The sequence below is a fragment of the Heterodontus francisci genome, chromosome 2 (genome assembly GCF_036365525.1).
Source record: "Heterodontus francisci isolate sHetFra1 chromosome 2, sHetFra1.hap1, whole genome shotgun sequence".
In the NCBI taxonomy this organism is placed as follows: domain Eukaryota; kingdom Metazoa; phylum Chordata; class Chondrichthyes; order Heterodontiformes; family Heterodontidae; genus Heterodontus; species Heterodontus francisci.
In genome coordinates, this window is record NC_090372.1 from 148,125,117 (window position 1) to 148,142,731 (window position 17,615).

Sequence of the window (17,615 nt, forward strand, 5' to 3'; positions counted from 1 at the left end):
TACAGAGAGAGAGAGAGAGACAGAGAGAGAGAGAGAGAGAGAGACAGAGAGAGACAGAGAGAGAGAGACAGAGAGAGAGATGAAACAGAGAGAGAGAGAGACAGAGAGAGAGATGAAACAGACAGAGAGAGAGAGAGAGAGAGAGAGAGAGAGAGAGACAGAGAGAGAGAGACAGAGAGAGAGAGACAGAGAGAGAGAGACAGAGAGAGAGAGACAGAGAGGGACAGAGAGTGACAGAGAGAGAGTGACAGAGAGAGAGTGACAGAGAGAGAGTGACAGAGAGAGTGACAGAGAGAGAGTGACAGAGAGAGAGAGACAGAGAGAGAGAGAGAGAGAGAGAGAGAGAGACAGAGAGAGAGACAGAGAGAGACACACAGAGAGAGAGAGACAGAGAGAGAGACAGAGAGAGAGACAGAGAGAGAGACAGAGAGAGAGACAGAGAGACAGAGAGAGAGACAGAGAGAGAGACAGAGAGACAGAGAGAGAGAGAGAGAGACAGAGAGAGAGAGAGAGAGACAGAGAGAGAGAGAGAGACAGAGAGAGACAGAGACAGACAGAGAGAGAGTGACAGAGAGAGTGACAGAGAGAGTGACAGAGAGAGTGACAGAGAGAGTGACAGAGAGAGTGACAGAGAGAGTGACAGAGAGAGTGACAGAGAGAGTGACAGAGAGAGAGAGTGACAGAGAGAGAGAGTGACAGAGAGAGAGACAGAGAGAGAGAGAGAGACAGAGAGAGAGAGAGAGAGTGAGAGACAGAGAGAGAGAGAGAGAGAGAGTGAGAGACAGAGAGAGAGAGAGAGAGAGAGAGAGAGAGAGAGAGAGAGAGAGAGAGAGAGAGAGAGAGACAGAGAGAGACACAGAGACACAGAGAGAGAGAGAGAGAGAGAGAGAGAGACAGAGAGACAGAGAGACAGAGAGAGAGAGAGACAGAGAGAGAGAGACAGAGACAGAGACAGAGAGAGAGAGTGACAGAGAGAGAGAGTGACAGAGAGAGAGAGAGACAGAGAGAGACAGAGAGAGAGAGAGAGACAGAGAGAGAGAGGGAGAGAGAGAGGGAGAGAGAGAGGGAGAGAGAGAGCGGGAGAGAGAGAGAGAGAAAGAGCACGAGAGCAGTTGGCTCTCCCCTTGCGCTCGTCTTTTGTCGTGCCAACTGCTAAGTCTCTTCGACTCGCCACAGTTTAGCCCTGCCTTTATGGCTGTCCGTCAGCTCCGGCGATCACTGGCGACTGACTCGCACGACTTGTTATCAATGTGACAGGACTTCGTGTTGCGTTTGCAGACGTCTTTAAAGCGGAGACATGAATGGCCGGTGGGTCTGATACCAGTGACAAGCTCGCTGTACAATGCGTCCTTGGGGATCCTGCCATCTTCCATGCAGCTCACATGGCCAAGCCATCTCAAGCGCCGCTGGCTCTGTAGGGTGTATATGCTGGGATGTTGGCCGCCTCAAGGACTTCCGTGTTGGAGATATGGTCCTGTCACCTGATTCCAAGGATTCTCCGGAGGCAGCGAAGATGGAATGAATTGGGACGTCGCTCTTGGCTGACATACATTGTCCAGGCCACGCTGCTGTAGAGCAACATACTGAGGACACAGGCTTGATACACTCGGACTTGTGTGTTCCGGTCAGTGCACCATTTTCCCACACTCTCTTGGCCAGTCTGAACATAGCAGTGGAAGCCTTTCCCATGCGCTTGTTGATTTCTGCATTGAGAGACAGGTTACTGGTGATAGTTGAGCTGAGGTAGGTGAACTCTTGAACCACTTCCACAGCGTGGTCGCCGATATTGATGGATGGAGCATTTCTGACGTCCTTTCCCCATGATGTTCGTTTTCTTGAGGACGATGGTTAGGCCAAATTCGTTGCAGGCAGCTGCAATCCTGTCGCTGAGTCTCTGCAGGCACTCTTCAGTGTGGGATGTTAAAGCAGCATCGTCAGCAAAGAGGAGTTTCCTGATGAGGACTTTCCATACTTTGGTCTTCGCTCTTAGACGGGCAAGGTTGAACAATCTGCCATATGATCTTGTGTGGATGAAAATTCCTTCTTCTGAAGACTTGAACTCATGAGAACAGCAGGGAGAAGAAGATCCCAAACAGTGTAGGTGCAAGAACACAGCCCTATTTCACGCCACTCAGGATAGGAAAGGGGTCTGATGAGGCACCGCTATGTTGAATTGTGCCTTTCATATTGTCATGGAATGAGGTGATGATACTTAGCAGCTTTGGTGGACATCCGATCTTTGCTAGTAGTCTGAAGAGACCACGTCTGCTGACGAGGTCAAAGGCTTTGATGAGATCAATGAGAGCAATGTAGAGGGGCATCTGTTGTTCTCGGCATTTCTCCTGTAGCATGCGAAGGGAGAACAGCATGTCAATGGTGGATCTCTTTGCTCGAAAGCCACACTATGCCTCAGGGTAGACTCGCTCAGCCAGCTTCTGAAGCCTGTTTAAAGCAACTCGAGCAAAGACTTTCTCCACTATGCTGAGCAGGGAGATTCCACGGTAGTAGTTGCAGTCCCCGCGGTCACCTTTGTTCTTATAGAGTTATGATATTGGCATCGCGCATGTCCTGTGGTACTGCTCCCTCATCCCAGCACAGGCAAAGCAGTTCATAGAGTGCTGAAAGCATAGCAGGCTTGGCACTCGATTATTTCAGGGGTAATGCTGTCCTTCTCAGGGGCTTTTCCACTGGCTAGAGAATCAATGGCATCACTGAGTTCCGAATCTGTTGGCTGATTGTCCAGCTCATCCACGACAGCAGAGACTGGGCGCATTGAGGGCAGTCTCAGTGTCAACATTTTCCCTGGAGTCCAGTTCCAGGTAGTGCTCCACCCAGCGATCCATTTACTCGTCAGTGATCGTGTCCCCTGATTTAGACTTGAGGGGGGGGCGATCTTCTTGATGGTTGGCCCAAAACCTCTCTTAATGCCATCATACATTCCTCTGATGTTTCTGGTGTCAGAGGCCAGCTGAATATGACTGCATAGGTGTTGCCAGTAGTCATTTGTGCAGCGCCTGGCTGTTTTAAGTGCTCCGGATGTTAACTCGCTGGGGGCTTTCTTGTAGTTCAACAGTGCAACGCGCTTAGCGGCTATGACAGGATCCAGCTCTTCAAAGTGAGATTGAAACCAATCTGCGTTCTGCTTCACACATTTGCCATAGGTGGTCATTGCTGAGTCATAGACGGCGCCTCTGATGTGGGCCCACTTAGTCTCTGCATCCCCTGTCGGTGTGTTTTGAAGGACTTTTTCAAGTGAATTTAGAAACTTATGTAATAGCTGTGGATAAGAAATTCTCTCAATGTTAATGCGTGGACAGCCCTTCTGCTTGGAGTGATGTAGCTTATTTGGTTTGAGCCTAACTTTGCTGTACACCAGGGAGTGGTCTGTGTCGCAGTCCGCACTGTGGAAGCTGCGTGTGATTTGAACGCTGTTTAAAGAGGCTCGCCTTGTGACGATGAGGTCCAACTGGTGCCAACGTGATCTTGGGTGCCTCCAAGAAACTTGGTGACAGGGTTTAGTATGAAAGAACGAGTTGGTGATGCAGAGGTTGTGATAGGTACACAACTCCAACAGTCTCTGTCCATTCTCATTCATCCTTCCAATGCCATAGCGCCCAAGGCAGAAGTGCCACGAGTCATGGTAGGCCCCAACCCTGGCATTAAAGTCCCCCAGCAGGAACAGATATTCGGTATTGGGGATGCTACTAATGATATTATGGAGCTCCTCATAGAAGTGGTCATTAACTTCAGGTGGGGAGCAGAATGTTGGAGCATAAATGCCAAGTAGGTATACTGGACCAGAGACAATGAGCAGTCGGATGGAGAGTATGCGTTCCGAGCCATTTGAAGGTGGCTCTATCATGCTGAGCAAGGAGTTTCTGATGGCAAAGCCCACTCCATGCTGTCTTGGTTCTTCAGGATCCCTGCCCTGCCAGAAGGTGGTGTAGTCTTGCTCTTTTAGAGATCCGCTCGCAGGGAGGCGTGTCTCCTGAAGTGCTGCAATGTCCACATTGAGTCTACTGAGCTTGTTGTTAATGATGGCGGTCTTCCGAGAATCGTTGATTTGTGTAAGGTCTTCCGACAGGCCAGGACAGATAATTCTGACATTCCAGCTTGCAAAACGAAGGTCTGGTACCTTCTTTCCTTTTTTTGTCGTGCTGTTTGGTGCGGTGTTACAGTCCACTTGTCGGGCAGTGACCCTGAGCTCCATTGAAGCAGGTGAGGTCATCGCATCTCACTGGACAGTTATCTTAGACCCTAATCCACCAAATAACACCCCACTGGAAGTGGGTAGCAAATTCTGCTACCTTGAGTCCACAGTGTCCTTTGTTCTTTGATGCAAAGCTCGATACCTGCCTCGGGAAAGCAGTTAGCACCTTTGGCCAACTCGTCATACTCGCATGGGATAACACCAAGCTGACACTGAGATCGAACGTGATGGTTTATAAGGCTTGTGTTCTCAGCACCTTGTTGTATGGCTGTGCAACATGGGTGACTGACAACTACCAGAAAAAGAAGCTCAACAATTTCCATCTTTGCTGTCTGCTGCATATGGTTATATCCTGGCAAGACAAAATCACAAATGCAGCAATCCTGGCAAAGGCAGAGCTCCCAAGTGTGTTGGCATTAATCAAACAGAGGCGGCTTCAGTGGATTGGACATGACCGCAGGATGGAAGACAGTCGCATACCCAAGGACCTTCAGTATGGTGAGTTAACCAGGGCCAAACGACCAGTGGGGCAAATGTTTCACTTGTTCAAAACATTTCTAATTTTTGCCAGTTATGATGAAAGGTCACAAAGACTTGAAATGCTACCTCTGTTTTTCTCTTCACACATGCTGCTGGCTTGCTGAGGATTTCCAGCATTTTCTGTTTTTGTTTCAGATTTCCAGCATCCGCATTATTTTGCTTTTGTACAGTATCATTCAATACTTGGCAGTTAGTGGGATCCTGCTAACATAGATATTAATTGATTGGGAGAATTTAAACACTGCTGTTTAAAGGAATCATTTAGACTGCAATTGCTTTGTATAGTAGGTACAGCTCTAAGTCTGTTCATTTCCATGTCATTACCTAGATACAATGGCTCCATCTGTGCCCAATTACTTAGCTAGTACAATTATTGCTGAAGAATATAACCAGTCTTAGGCAACCCAACTTGAGAACTCTGCATCCTCACCAGTCAAAGCAAATATCCTATTCAAGAACAGTTGCAACTTGAATTGTTGAGCACAACGGATACATAGCTGTAAGCTGTGGGCAGATCATGTCACATTTCAAAAATAACTTGTTGTGAAGGCTCATTTCAAAAAGTATTCCCATGCAAAGTCTTTCTGGTATATTCACATTTTACAATTAACTTCATAAAAAAAAACATACCAATAAAAAATAGTATTTTAAATTGTATCAAATTGTAACTTTACAGATATCCTGTACTCAAAGTTGGTCCATTACTGTGTTTTTCCTGGATATAATCGTTTGATGGTGCAACGAGATCAAAGTGCTAATTCAGGATCTTTTTTAACTCACCGCTGTCGTCATCTTTTACTAGTTCATTTTGTAATGGATCTATCCCAGTTTCTTGAACATCTGTTTCCAGGGGATGTCTCGTTTCAAAAGTGGAAATTCTACTCGATGAGGACAACATCTTGATAGTTGACTGTAGAACCCAACTGAATTACCTACAAGCAGAAAAGAGTAATACATTGGCACCGAAGAATAATCTATCAATATCATAGTCCTTTGATAAGACTAACAGCCATCCTAAGCTGTATGGCTGAGTGCTGCATAATTTTGAATGTGGTACCCACCTAATATTTCCAGTGTCGCTCAAGACAATTTCAGAAGTAAGATGCAATAGCTCAGAATACAGCAGAACATAATTAAAGTATATTAACTTTCAGAACACACCTGAATGTGTCACATAAGAAACTGGTCACAAAAACAAAGGCATATGGTATTAAAGGTAAATGTAACCACGTGGAGAGAACATTTGGAACAAAGAAACCATGCGGGGTCAGAAAGCAAGGAGGGGAAATTGATATTTTTCAGGTTCGTGGGATATGGGCAGAGATGCCCCACAGGAATCTGTGCCAGAAGCTTTCTTTTTGATTATATAAATGTTAAAAGTTTGCAGATGACAGTTTGACCACATAACAAAAAAACCTGGAATTACTTCAAGCAAGAATTTATTGCCTCAGTTAAATGTTTATATACTTTTCAAAGCATCTCAAATCTGAGCAAGTAGATCATATCAAGTGTTCTCAGACCCACAGAATAAGTGAAAGGTCTACAGAATGATGCCTAAAATGTAGTTAGGAATAATATAGCAAACAAAATTATACAAAATTGAAATACTACAAGACCAGCTAAAAGATAAATTCGCCAGTTGTACATATCTGAGATCAGATCAGATGGCATAATTAAATATTACAATACTACAAAAACAACTTGTATTTATATAGCACCTTTAACATAATAAAACATCCCAAGGAGCTTCAAAGCAGCATTATAAAACAAAATAGGACACTGAGCCACATAAGGAGATATTAGGAGAGGTGTCCAAAAGCTTGGTCAAAGAGATAGATCAGAAGGTAGGGAAGAAGGAGATTACAGAGATCAGGAGGCCATAGAGAGATATGAAAACGTTGAGAAATTTGAAAATGGGTGAGAATTTTAAATTCAAGTTGTTTAACCAGCAGCATATGTAGGTCAGGAGCACAGGAATGCTGAATGAATGGAACTTAGTGCGTGTTGAGACACACGCAGCAGAGTTTTGGATTATGTCAAGTTTACGAAGGGCAAAATGTAGCAGACCAGCCAAGGGTGCTTTGGAATAGTAACGTCTAGAGTTATAAAGGCATGGGATGATGATTTCAACAGCAGTTGAGCTGCAGCAGGGGTGGAGTCAGAATTAGGATGTATTAATGACAATGCAGATGTGTGTTCAGCTCAAATATGACACCGAGGTTGTGAACAGTCTGGTTCAGCCTCAGACAGTTGCTCAACAGAGGATTGGAGTTGGTGGCCAAGGAGCAGAGTTTGTGGTGGGGACTGAAGACAATGGCTAGGCCTTCCTAAGATTTAGTTGGAAATTAGGAGGAAATTTCTGCACAACCAATACTGGATTGTCAGACAAGAGTCTGACAATTAGAGGCAGTGGAAGAGTCCAGAGAAGTAGTGAGGTAGGGCTGGATGTCAACAGCAAACATGCGGAAATTGACTTTGTGATTTTGCATGATGTTGCCAAGAGGTAGCATGTAGATGGCAGATGAGAAATAGGAGGCGGTCAATAATAGATCTTGGGGACACCAGAGGTAACGGTAAAGGAGCGGGAAGAGAAGCCATTGCTGGTGATCCTCTGGCTAGGGTTAGATAGTTAAGAATGGAACCAGGTGGACAATGGTTAACAGCCGTTGGAGGAACATGGTGTGGTCAACGATGTCAAAGCCTTCAGACAGGTCGAGAAGGACAAGGAGAGATAATATGTATATACAAACATATATATAAAATTAATATGCTCACATTCTAAACAATTAGTGAAAGATAGCCAAATTCGGAGCTCCCATTGGAGCATCTCCTTATTAAGAACATAATAAATCATACAACTTGCAGAAGTGTTCAAATTGCACTTTCAGAAACAAAATCAATTGTTTGGTACCAAAAGTTCCGTCAAAATGAAGCAATTCAACCATTTGTTAACTCAAAAATTTTGTTAATTGATTTATTGAAGGAAATAGCTGCTTCTTTGTTTAGTTACTTTAACTGTCCCTACCATTTCATACTGTCCCATCCAACTAGAAAACAAAAAATATGCCCATGAATCAAAGTCAGAACCAAACAACTGCAGCGTCTTGTCAACTGTGTCGAAATGTAGAGAAACCATGTAGTGATTGATGGCAGCAGTAACCAATTAGCTAGCTTCAAATTTGCCTTCAAAGGTAACCAGCCAATATGCATTGCTCACAATCTCAGTATGGAAATAGAATATTCTTCTTGATCGACAGTTGCTTTCATTTACACCTATCGTAAGGCAAGTTAGCTGGCATGTTATCTCCTGCTGTTACAGGTTGTACGCATCAAATACCACAGTGAATTAAGTACAGTACTGCAGAAGTGGTGGGGGTTCCCCCACCCCCTCGCACCCCCTCCCCCCACCCCTCCCCCCTTGCACCCCCTTCCCCTCCCCCCTCACAACCCCTCCTCCCTTCCCTCTCCCTCCATGAAATAGCACAGTTTACATGTTAGGGCCCCTGCTCAGGAAGAGGAGCGAACAACCCCACTGCCTTGTGGGCGTCTCGGGAGAGGGAGTAAACCCGAAGAGAAAATTCGGAGCGGAATCCCTAAGGCGGTCATGTGTCACCTTTGGCATGTTTCCGGCAATTCCTGCAGCCATACTGGCGCCAAATGTCATGCTCTGCATTCCTTTGGACCCCAAAAAGAAGGCCGAGAGGGCGGTTTTGACGCTTGGGCAGCTCACAACCTCCAGACATCCGCCCAGGCATGCGCCATGGAGGGGTCACTCCATAGTCGCGTCACAGCGACCAAAACAACACGGAAGGCAGCAGTTACGGGTTATAAGTCCAGCTCAATTGGCGTAGAGATTGGGCGCCACGGTTTGCCTTTGTCGGTGGGACAGGTCATCGCATCTCGCTGGACAGCTAACGCCCGCCTCAAACCGGGCAGTCCCTGGTCAGAAAGGTTCTGTCCCGCCACAGTCCACCTGCTTCAATGGGTGCTTGGAGCTCAAGGTCATTGCCCGACAAGTGGACTGTAACACCGCACCAAACAGCACGACAAATAAAGGAAAGAAGGTACCAGCCCTTCGTTTTGCAAGCTGGAACGTCAGAACTGTGTGTCCTGGTCTGTTGCAAGACCTGACACAAATCAACGATTCTAGGAAGACCGCCATCATTAACAACGAGCTCAATAGACTCAATGTGGACATTGCAGCACTTCAGGAGACAAGCCTCCCTGCGAGCGGATCTCTGAGGGAGCAAGACTACACCTTCTACTGGCAGGGTAGGGATCCTGAAGAACCAAGACAGCATGGAGTGGGCTTCGCCATCAGAAACTCCTTGCTCAGCATGATACAGCCACCTTCAAATGGCTCACAACACATACTGTCCATCCAACTGCTCACTGCCTCTGGTCCAGTACACCTACTCAGCATCTATGCTCCAACACTCTGCTCCCCACCTGATGTTAAAGACCAGTTCTACGAGGAACTCCATAATATCATTAGTAGCATCCCCAATACCGAACATATGTTCCTGCTGGGGGACTTTAATGCCAGGATTTGGGCCGAACAAGACTCATGGCCCTCCTGCCTTGGGCGCTATGACATTGGAAGGATAATTGAGAATGGACAGAGACTGCTGGAGTTGTGGACTTATCGCAACCTCTGCATCACCAACTCATTCTTTCATACTAAACCCTGTCACCAGGTTTCACGGGGGTACCCAAGATCACGTTGTTGGCACCAGCTGGACCTCATTGTCACAAGGCGAGCCTCTTCAAACAGTGTCCAAACCTAATGCAGCTTCCACAGTGTGGACTGCGACACAGACCACTCCCTGGTGTGCAGCAAAGTTAGACTCAAACCAAAGAAGCTACATCAGTCCAAGCAGAAGGGCCGTCCACGCATCAACACTGAGAGAATTTCCTATCCACAGCCGTTACATATGTTTCTAAATTCACTTGAAAAAGCCCTTCAAAACACTCCTGCAGGGGATGCAGAGACCAAGTGGGCTCACATCAGAGACGCCATCTGTGACTCAGCAATGACCACCTTTGGCAAACGTGAGAAGCAGAATGCAGACTGGTTTCAATCTCACTCTGACGAGCTGGAACCTGTCATAGCCGCTAAGCGCACTGCACTGTTGAACGACAAGAAAGCCCCCAGCGAGCTAACATCCGCAGCGCTTAAAGTAGCCAGGCGCTGCACAAAGAACAGCCAGGTGCTGCGCAAATGACTACTGGCAACACCCATGCAGTCATATTCAGCTGGCCTCCGACACTGGAAACATCAGAGGAATGTATGATGGCATTAAGAGAACTTTTGGGCCAACCATCAAGAAGATCGCCCCCCCTCAAGTCTAAATCAGGGGACACAATCACTGAGCAATGCAAGCAAATGGACCGCTGGGTGGAGCACTACCTAGAACAGGACTCCAGGGAAAATACTGTCACTGATACCGCCCTCAATGCAGCACAGTCGCTGTCAGTCATGGATGAGCTGGACGAACAGCCAACAAATTCAGAACTCAGTGATGCCATTGATTCTCTAGCCAGTGGAAAAGCCCCTGGAAAGGACAGCACTACCCCTGAAATAATCAAGAGTGCCAAGCCTGCTATATTCTCAGCACTCTATGTACTGCTTTGCCTGTGCTGGGATGAGGGAGCAGTACCACAGGACATGCGCGATGCCAATATCATCACCGTCTAAAAGAACAAAGGTGACCGCGGTGACAACAACTACTGTGGAATCTCCCTGCTCAGTATAGTGGGGAAAGTCTTCGCTCGAGTCGTTTTAAACAGACTCCAGAAGCTGGCTGAGTGTGTCTACCCTGAGGCACAGTGTGGCTTTCGAGCAGAGAGATCGACCATTGACATGCTATTCTCCCTTTGCCAGCTACAGGAGAAATGCCGAGAACAACAGATGCTCCTCCACGTTGCTTTCATAGATCTCACCAAAGCCTTTGACCTCGTCAGCAGACGTGGTCTCTTCAGACTACTAGCAAAGATCGGATGTCCACCAAAGCTACTAAGTATCATCATCTCATTCCATGACAACACGAAAGGCACAATTCAGCATAGCAGTGCCTCATCAGAGCCCTTTCCTATCCTGAGTGGCGTGAAATAGGGCTGTGTTCTCGCACCTACACTGTTTGGGATCTTCTTCTCCCTGCTGCTCTCACATGCGTTCATGTCTTCAGAAGGAGGAATTTTCCTCCACACGTTCAGATGGCAGATTGTTCGACTTTGCCCACCTTAGAGTGAAGGCCAAAGTACGGAAGGTCCTCATCAGGGAACTCCTCTTTGCTGATGATGCTGCATTAACATTCCACACAGAAGAGTGTCTGCAGAGACTCATCGACAAGACTGCGGCTGCCTGCAACGAATTTGGCCTAACCATCAGCCTCAAGAAAACAAACATCATGGGACAGGACATCAGAAATGCTCCATCCATCAATATCGGCGACCACGCTCTGGAAGTGGTTCAAGAGTTCACCTACCGAGGCTCAACTATCACCAGCAACCTGTCTCTCGATGCAGAAATCAACAAGCGCATGGGAAAGGCTTCCACTGCTATGTCCAGACTGGCCAAGAGAGAGTGGGAAAATGATGCACTGACACAGAACACAAAAGTCAGAGTGTTTCAAGCCAGTGTCCTCAGTACCTTGCTCTACGGCAGCAAGGCCTTGACAACGTACGTCAGCCAAGAGCAACGTCTCAACTCATTCCATCTTCGCTGCCTCCGGAGAATCCTTGGCATCAGGTGACAGGACCGTACCTCCAACGCAGAAGTCCTCGAGGATGCCAACATCCCCAGCATATACACCCTACTGAGCCAGCGGCGCTTGAGATGGCTTGGCCATGTGAGCTGCATGGAAGATGGCAGGATCCCCAAGGACGCATTGTACAGCGAGCTTGTCACTGGTATCAGACCCACCGGCCGTCCATGTGTCCGCTTCAAAGACGTCTGCAAACGTGACATGAAGTCCTGTGACACTGACCACAAGTCGTGGGAGTCAGTTGCCAGTGATCGCCAGAGCTGGCGGACAGCCATAAAGGCAGGGCTGAAGCGTGGCGAGTCAAAGAGACTTAGCAATTGGCAGGAAAAAAGACAGAGGCACAAGGAAAGAGCCAACTGTGTAACAGCCCCGACAACCAATTTTATCTGCAGCGTGTGGAAGAGTCTGTCACTCTAGAATTGGCCTTTATAGCTACTCGAGGCGCTGCTTCACAAACCACTGACCACCTCTAGGCACTTACCCATTGTCTCTCAAGACAAGGAGGCCAAAGAGAGAAGAGACTGCAGAAGTAACCAGTTAAAATAGAGGACACATTCTAATTTAATAAAGGGCCACAAAATGGTCTACATAAATTATATCTGCGCATGAAACAGATTCTACTTGGTTATTTATTTTTTTTCTGACAATAGCCAGTTCTTAATACAATGCTTTGTTCTTGGAATTTGTCCTGCTGCCATCGGTATTTCCCACATTCAGGTAATCTTGATTCTGAAAGCTGGATGATCCAGCCCAGTTCTACGGATGCTATGGTACAGCAGCATGCAATGGATTCTGTTGCTCTGCCCTTTCTCCCTTACTGTCAACACCTGATGAGCCAGCCAACATTAATAACGCCATAAGGAGGAAGCTAGGATTTAAATGTCTCCAGAAAGTGGAATTCAAATCCTACATCCAAGCACATAACACTGATGAACTACAAAACTTGCTGTGAATACTTGAAGCCACAGAAACACCTTAACAATCTTTCTAATTACACAAGGTTTTCAGCATTTAACAATTCCATTTTAATATTGCAAATGTTTGCCCAATCAATCTAATTAAAGTTGAGAGTATTGACTCGAAGAGTATTCACAAAAATATAGCAAGCTTTCACCAGTAAATTACAAATTTTAGATTACACTTCACCTCTGTTGTCCAGCTCAGTGGGATTGGTCTCGCTTGTTTCCCCCCTTACCTATCCAATCTTAGCCAAAGCATCTCCCTTGGTTCAAACATGGACAAAACAGCTGAACTCAAGAGGTGAGGTGAGAGTGACTGCCCTTGACATCAAGGCAGGATTTGACCGAGTATGGCATCAAGGAGCCCTAGCAAAACTGAGGTCAATGGGAATCAGGGGGAAAACCCTCTGCTGGCTGGAGTCATACCTAGCGCAAAGGAAGATGGTTGTGGTTGTTGGAGGACAATCATCTGAGCTCCAGGACATCACTGCAGGAGTTCCTCAGGGTAGTGTCCTCGGTCCAACCATCTTCAGCTGCTTCATCAATGACCTACCTTCAATCAGAAGGTCAGAAGTGGGGATGTTCGCTGATGATTGCACAATGTTCAGCACCATTCGTGACTCCTCAGATACTGAAGCAGTCCGTGTAGAAATGCAGCAAGACTTGGACAATATCCAGGCTTGGGCTGATAAGTGGCAAGTAACATTCGCGCCACACAAGTGCCAGGCAATGACCATCTCCAACAAGAGAGAATCTATCCATCTCCCCTTGACATTCAACGCCATTACCATTGCTGAATTCCCCACTATCAAGATCCTAGGGGATACCGTTGACCAGAAACTGAACTGGAGTAGCCATATAAATACCGTGGCTACAAGAGCAGGTCAGAGGCTAGGAATCCTGTGGTGAGTAACTCACCTCCTGACTCCCCAAAGCCTGTCCACCATCTACAAGGCACAAGTCAGGAGTGTGATGGAATACTCTCCACTTGCCTGGATGGGTGCAGCTCCAACAACACTCAAGAAGCTCGACACCATCCAGGACAAAGCAGCCCGCTTGATTGGCACCCCATCTACAAACATTCACTCCCTCCACCAGCGACGCACAGTGGCAGCAGTGTGTACCATCTACAAGATGCACTGCAGCAATGCACCAAGGCTCCTTAGACAGCACCTTCCAAACCCGCGACCTCTACCAACTAGAAGGACAAGGGCAGCAAATGCATGGGAAAACCACCACCTGCAAGTTCCCCTCCAAGTCACACACCATCCTGCCTTGTAACTATATCGCCATTCCTTCACTGACGCTGGGTCAAAATCCTGGAACTCCCTTCCTAACAGCACTGTGGGTATACCTACCCCAAATGGACTGCAGCGGTTCAAGAAGGCAGCTCACCACCACCTTCTCAAGGGCAATTAGGGATGGGCAATAAATGCTGGCTTAGCCAGCAATGCCCTCATCCCTGAATGAATAAAAAAAAATGCAAGACATCGTTACTGCGGTTATATTTTTAAGCTCACCAGAGCCTTTACCCTTGAATAAAACTCTGCTTATTTTTCCCCCAGTCCAGTATATATGAATTACAAATGTATTTTATATATTTTTCAGGAGGAGGAATATAGGAAACTATTACGAAAAAGACCAAAAAACTGCCTTACTACAGTTACAAGTAAAGACATACTGAATACAAATGTCACAAGCTTACTAAAAAAAAAATTCCGATTATGGCCCAAATTTCAACAATAAAGCTGGTTATTTTGTGCACTTACCTACAATAATTACGCTGCACATCATTCAAGTATAATTATCTTATGACTTATGAGATATTATTCTACTTTGAGAGTTTCCAAATCAATTGCATCATTTTATGAAGGTCATGGGGCATCACTTTTAATTTGAGAACCATCACTTCTGCAATGCAATCTTATTGGCAAGATTTAATTTCTCAATTGCAACAAGTTATTATGTTATCCAAAAGGTACCATGATAGACATTGAAAGGTGGATTTTACTCTTGGTTTCTGTGATGTTAATATACCAGTCAAGTTTTGTAGTATTATATCAAAACCTACTGATTAAATTATAAATTATTTGAATGCCCTTTTTAAAATCAAAAGTTACCTTTTTATTAATTTGCTGGATTCTCTATGCTAGTGAGTTTTGGCATTCAGAGTTGTCTTCCACCAGCAATTCCAATCTTTTCCATTTGGTTTTTGCTCTCATCACATAGTTTCATTTTATAGTTACATAACTGCTGAAATTTGGCTCTCAGCTTATAACTATTGATACGGATAATGTCCCCAGTAATTCATTCAAGATGGCTCCTGGGCTGTAAGCTCCCTTGTTGTTCAACTCTATCCATGGCCATCTGCTCCCATTCCTAGTGTTTTCTCCCCCAATCTACCCTCTTAAATTGTTTAAACTCCCCTGGCTCTTTAAATCAGTTCATTTTAGCCCTAACTAAAAGCTAACAGTTAGTTTAGTGTATGTTACCTGGATCCACTGCCCTCCCCCAACCACACCTGCTCTTTGTTTTCTCAACGAAACTGATCACAGCTGTCGATACTTTGATCTCCGATCCTGCTGTCTTCACTGTCCAGAGTGTCTGCAGCCACGGCGTGCGGTAAGTCCATTGAGGTGAAGAAGGAGCAGCGGGACCCTAGGGAAGTCTTGAGAAAAGGTGCCCCGAACACCCAAAAAATCCACGACCGGCTCCTCGGTCGCAACTTCAAAGCGCCCGCGGGAGATGGCTCGGAGAGCATCTGCAGCGCACTGTCGGCAATGCTGTATGCCTTTATATAAACCACATCAAAAAACCCTGAACGAATATAATCACCTTCGTAAGTCTGCCAAAAGATGCTTCACCTCCCGAAGGACGTGGATGAGCTTTCCGGGCGTCGATGGTGGGCACTGAGGAAATGGCTTATTACCTGCACCCGCTTTTCCCCCACCTTCCCCTCCCCCTTCTCCCCCCCCACCCCGGTCCCCTTCCCTGCTCCACCCACTCAGCTCACCCCCTCACAACCCTGTCCCAGCACCCCCCGTCGCACACCCTTACCCTGCACCCCCCCCCACCCCCTTACAGCCCCCTTCCCAGCTCTCCATCGCACTCCCTCCCTCCATCCCTCCCCCTCGCATCCCCTCCCCTACCGGCATCATCCTACACCTGTGTAGGGGCCCTAACAACCCCACTGCCTTGTGGGCATCTCGGGAGAGACCAAGGCTAAGGGAGTAAACCCCAACAGATAATCCGGAGCGGAACCCCGTAGGCGGTCATGAGTCACCTTTGGCATGTTTCCGGCAGTTCCTGCAGCCATACCGGTGCCAAACGTCGTGCTCTGCACTCCTTTGGACCCCAACAGAAAGGCCAAGAGGGGGGTTTTGACGACTGGGCAACTCTCAACCTCCATAAATTTGCCCAGGCATGCGCCATGGAGAGATCACTCCATAGTTGCCTCACAGCGACTGAAACAACACGGAAGGCAGCAGTTACGGGTTATAAGTCCAGATAAATTGGCGTAGAAACTGGGCGCCACGGGTTGCCTTTGTCGGTGGGAGAGGTCATTGCACCTCACTGGACAGTTACCGCCCGCCTAAAACCGGGCAGCCCCCGGTCAATAAGGTTCTGTCCCGCCACAGTCTACCTGCTTGAATGGGTGCTTGGAGCTCAGGGTCATTGTCCGAAAGGTGGACTGATACACCGCACCAAACAACACGAAAAAAGGAAAGAAGGTACCAGCCCTTCGCTTTGCAAGCTGGAACGTCAGAACTATGTGTCCTGGCCTGTCGGAAGACCTTACACAAATCAACGATTCTCGGAAGACCGCCATCATTAACAACGAGCTCAGTAGACTCAATGTAGACATTGCAGCACTTCAGGAGACTCGCCTCCCCGCGAGTGGATCTCTAGCAGAGCAAGACTGCACCTTCTTCTGGCAGGGCAGGGATCCTGAAGAACCAAGACAGCATGGAGTGGGCTTCGCCATCAGAAACTCCTTGCTCAGCATGATAGAGCCTCCCTCAAATGGCTCGGAATGCATACTGTCCATCCGACTGCTCACCACCTCTGGTCCAGTACACCTACTCAGCACTTAAACAGTGTTCAAATCATACGCAGCTTCCACAGTGCGGACTGCGACACCGACCACTCCCTGGTGTGCAGCAAGGTTAGACTCATACCAAAGAAGTTGCATCATTCCAAGCATGAAGGGCCACCCGCACATCAACACGAGCAGAATTTCTCACCCACAGCTGTTACAAAAATTTCTAAATTCACTTGTAACAGCCCTTCAAAACACTCCCACAGGGGATGCTGAGACCAAGTGGGCCCACATCAGAGACGCCATCTATGAGTCAGCTTTGACCACCTACGGCAAAAGTGCGAAGAGAAATGCAGACTGGTTTCAATCTCATAATGAAGAGCTGGAACCTGTCATAGCCGCTAAAGCGCATTGCACTGTTGAACTACAAGAAAGCCCCCAGCAATTTAACATCCGCAGCACTTAAAGCAGCCAGAAGCACTGCACAAAGAACAGCCAGGCGCTGCACAAACGACTACTGGCAACACTTATGTAGTCATATTCAGCTGGCCTCAGACACCGGAAACATCAGAAGAATGTATGATGGCATTAAGAGAGCTCTTGGGCCAACCATCAAGAAGATCGCCCCCCTCAAATCTAAATCAGGGGACATAATCACCGACCAACGCAAACAAATGGACCGCTGGGTTGAGCACTACCTAGAACTGTACTCCAGGGAGAATGCTGTCACTGAGACTGCCCTCAATGCAGCCCAGCCTCTACCAGTCATGGATGAGCTGGACATACAGCCAACCAAATCGGAACTCAGTGATGCCATTGATTCTCTAGCCAGCGGAAAAGCCCCTGGGAAGGACAGCATTACCCCTGAAATAATCAAGAGTGCCAAGCCTGCTATACTCTCAGCACTACATGAACTGCTATGCCTGTGCTGGGACGAGGGAGCAGTACCCCAGGACATGCGCCATGCCAATATCATCACCCTCTATAAAAACAAAGGTGACCGCGGTGACTGCAACAACTACCGTGGAATCTCCCTCCTCAGCATCGTGGGGAAAGTCTTTGCTCGAGTCGCTCTAAACAGGCTCCAGAAGCTGGCCGAG

At 47.2% G+C, this 17,615-nt stretch overlaps 1 protein-coding gene across 9 annotated transcripts in view; it reads right to left on the bottom strand.

Moving 5' to 3' along the window:
- The window catches only part of tbc1d5 (TBC1 domain family, member 5), a 771,220-nt gene that overhangs the window by 453,272 nt on the left and 300,333 nt on the right, over nt 1–17,615 (bottom strand). For all 9 annotated transcript variants that reach the window (XM_068011845.1, XM_068011853.1, XM_068011822.1 and 6 more), the window contains one exon: nt 5,531–5,682. In XM_068011845.1, coding sequence (XP_067867946.1) covers nt 5,531–5,648 — 118 coding nt within the window. In that variant the 5' untranslated portion in view covers nt 5,649–5,682. The remainder of the gene's footprint in view (nt 1–5,530; nt 5,683–17,615) is intronic.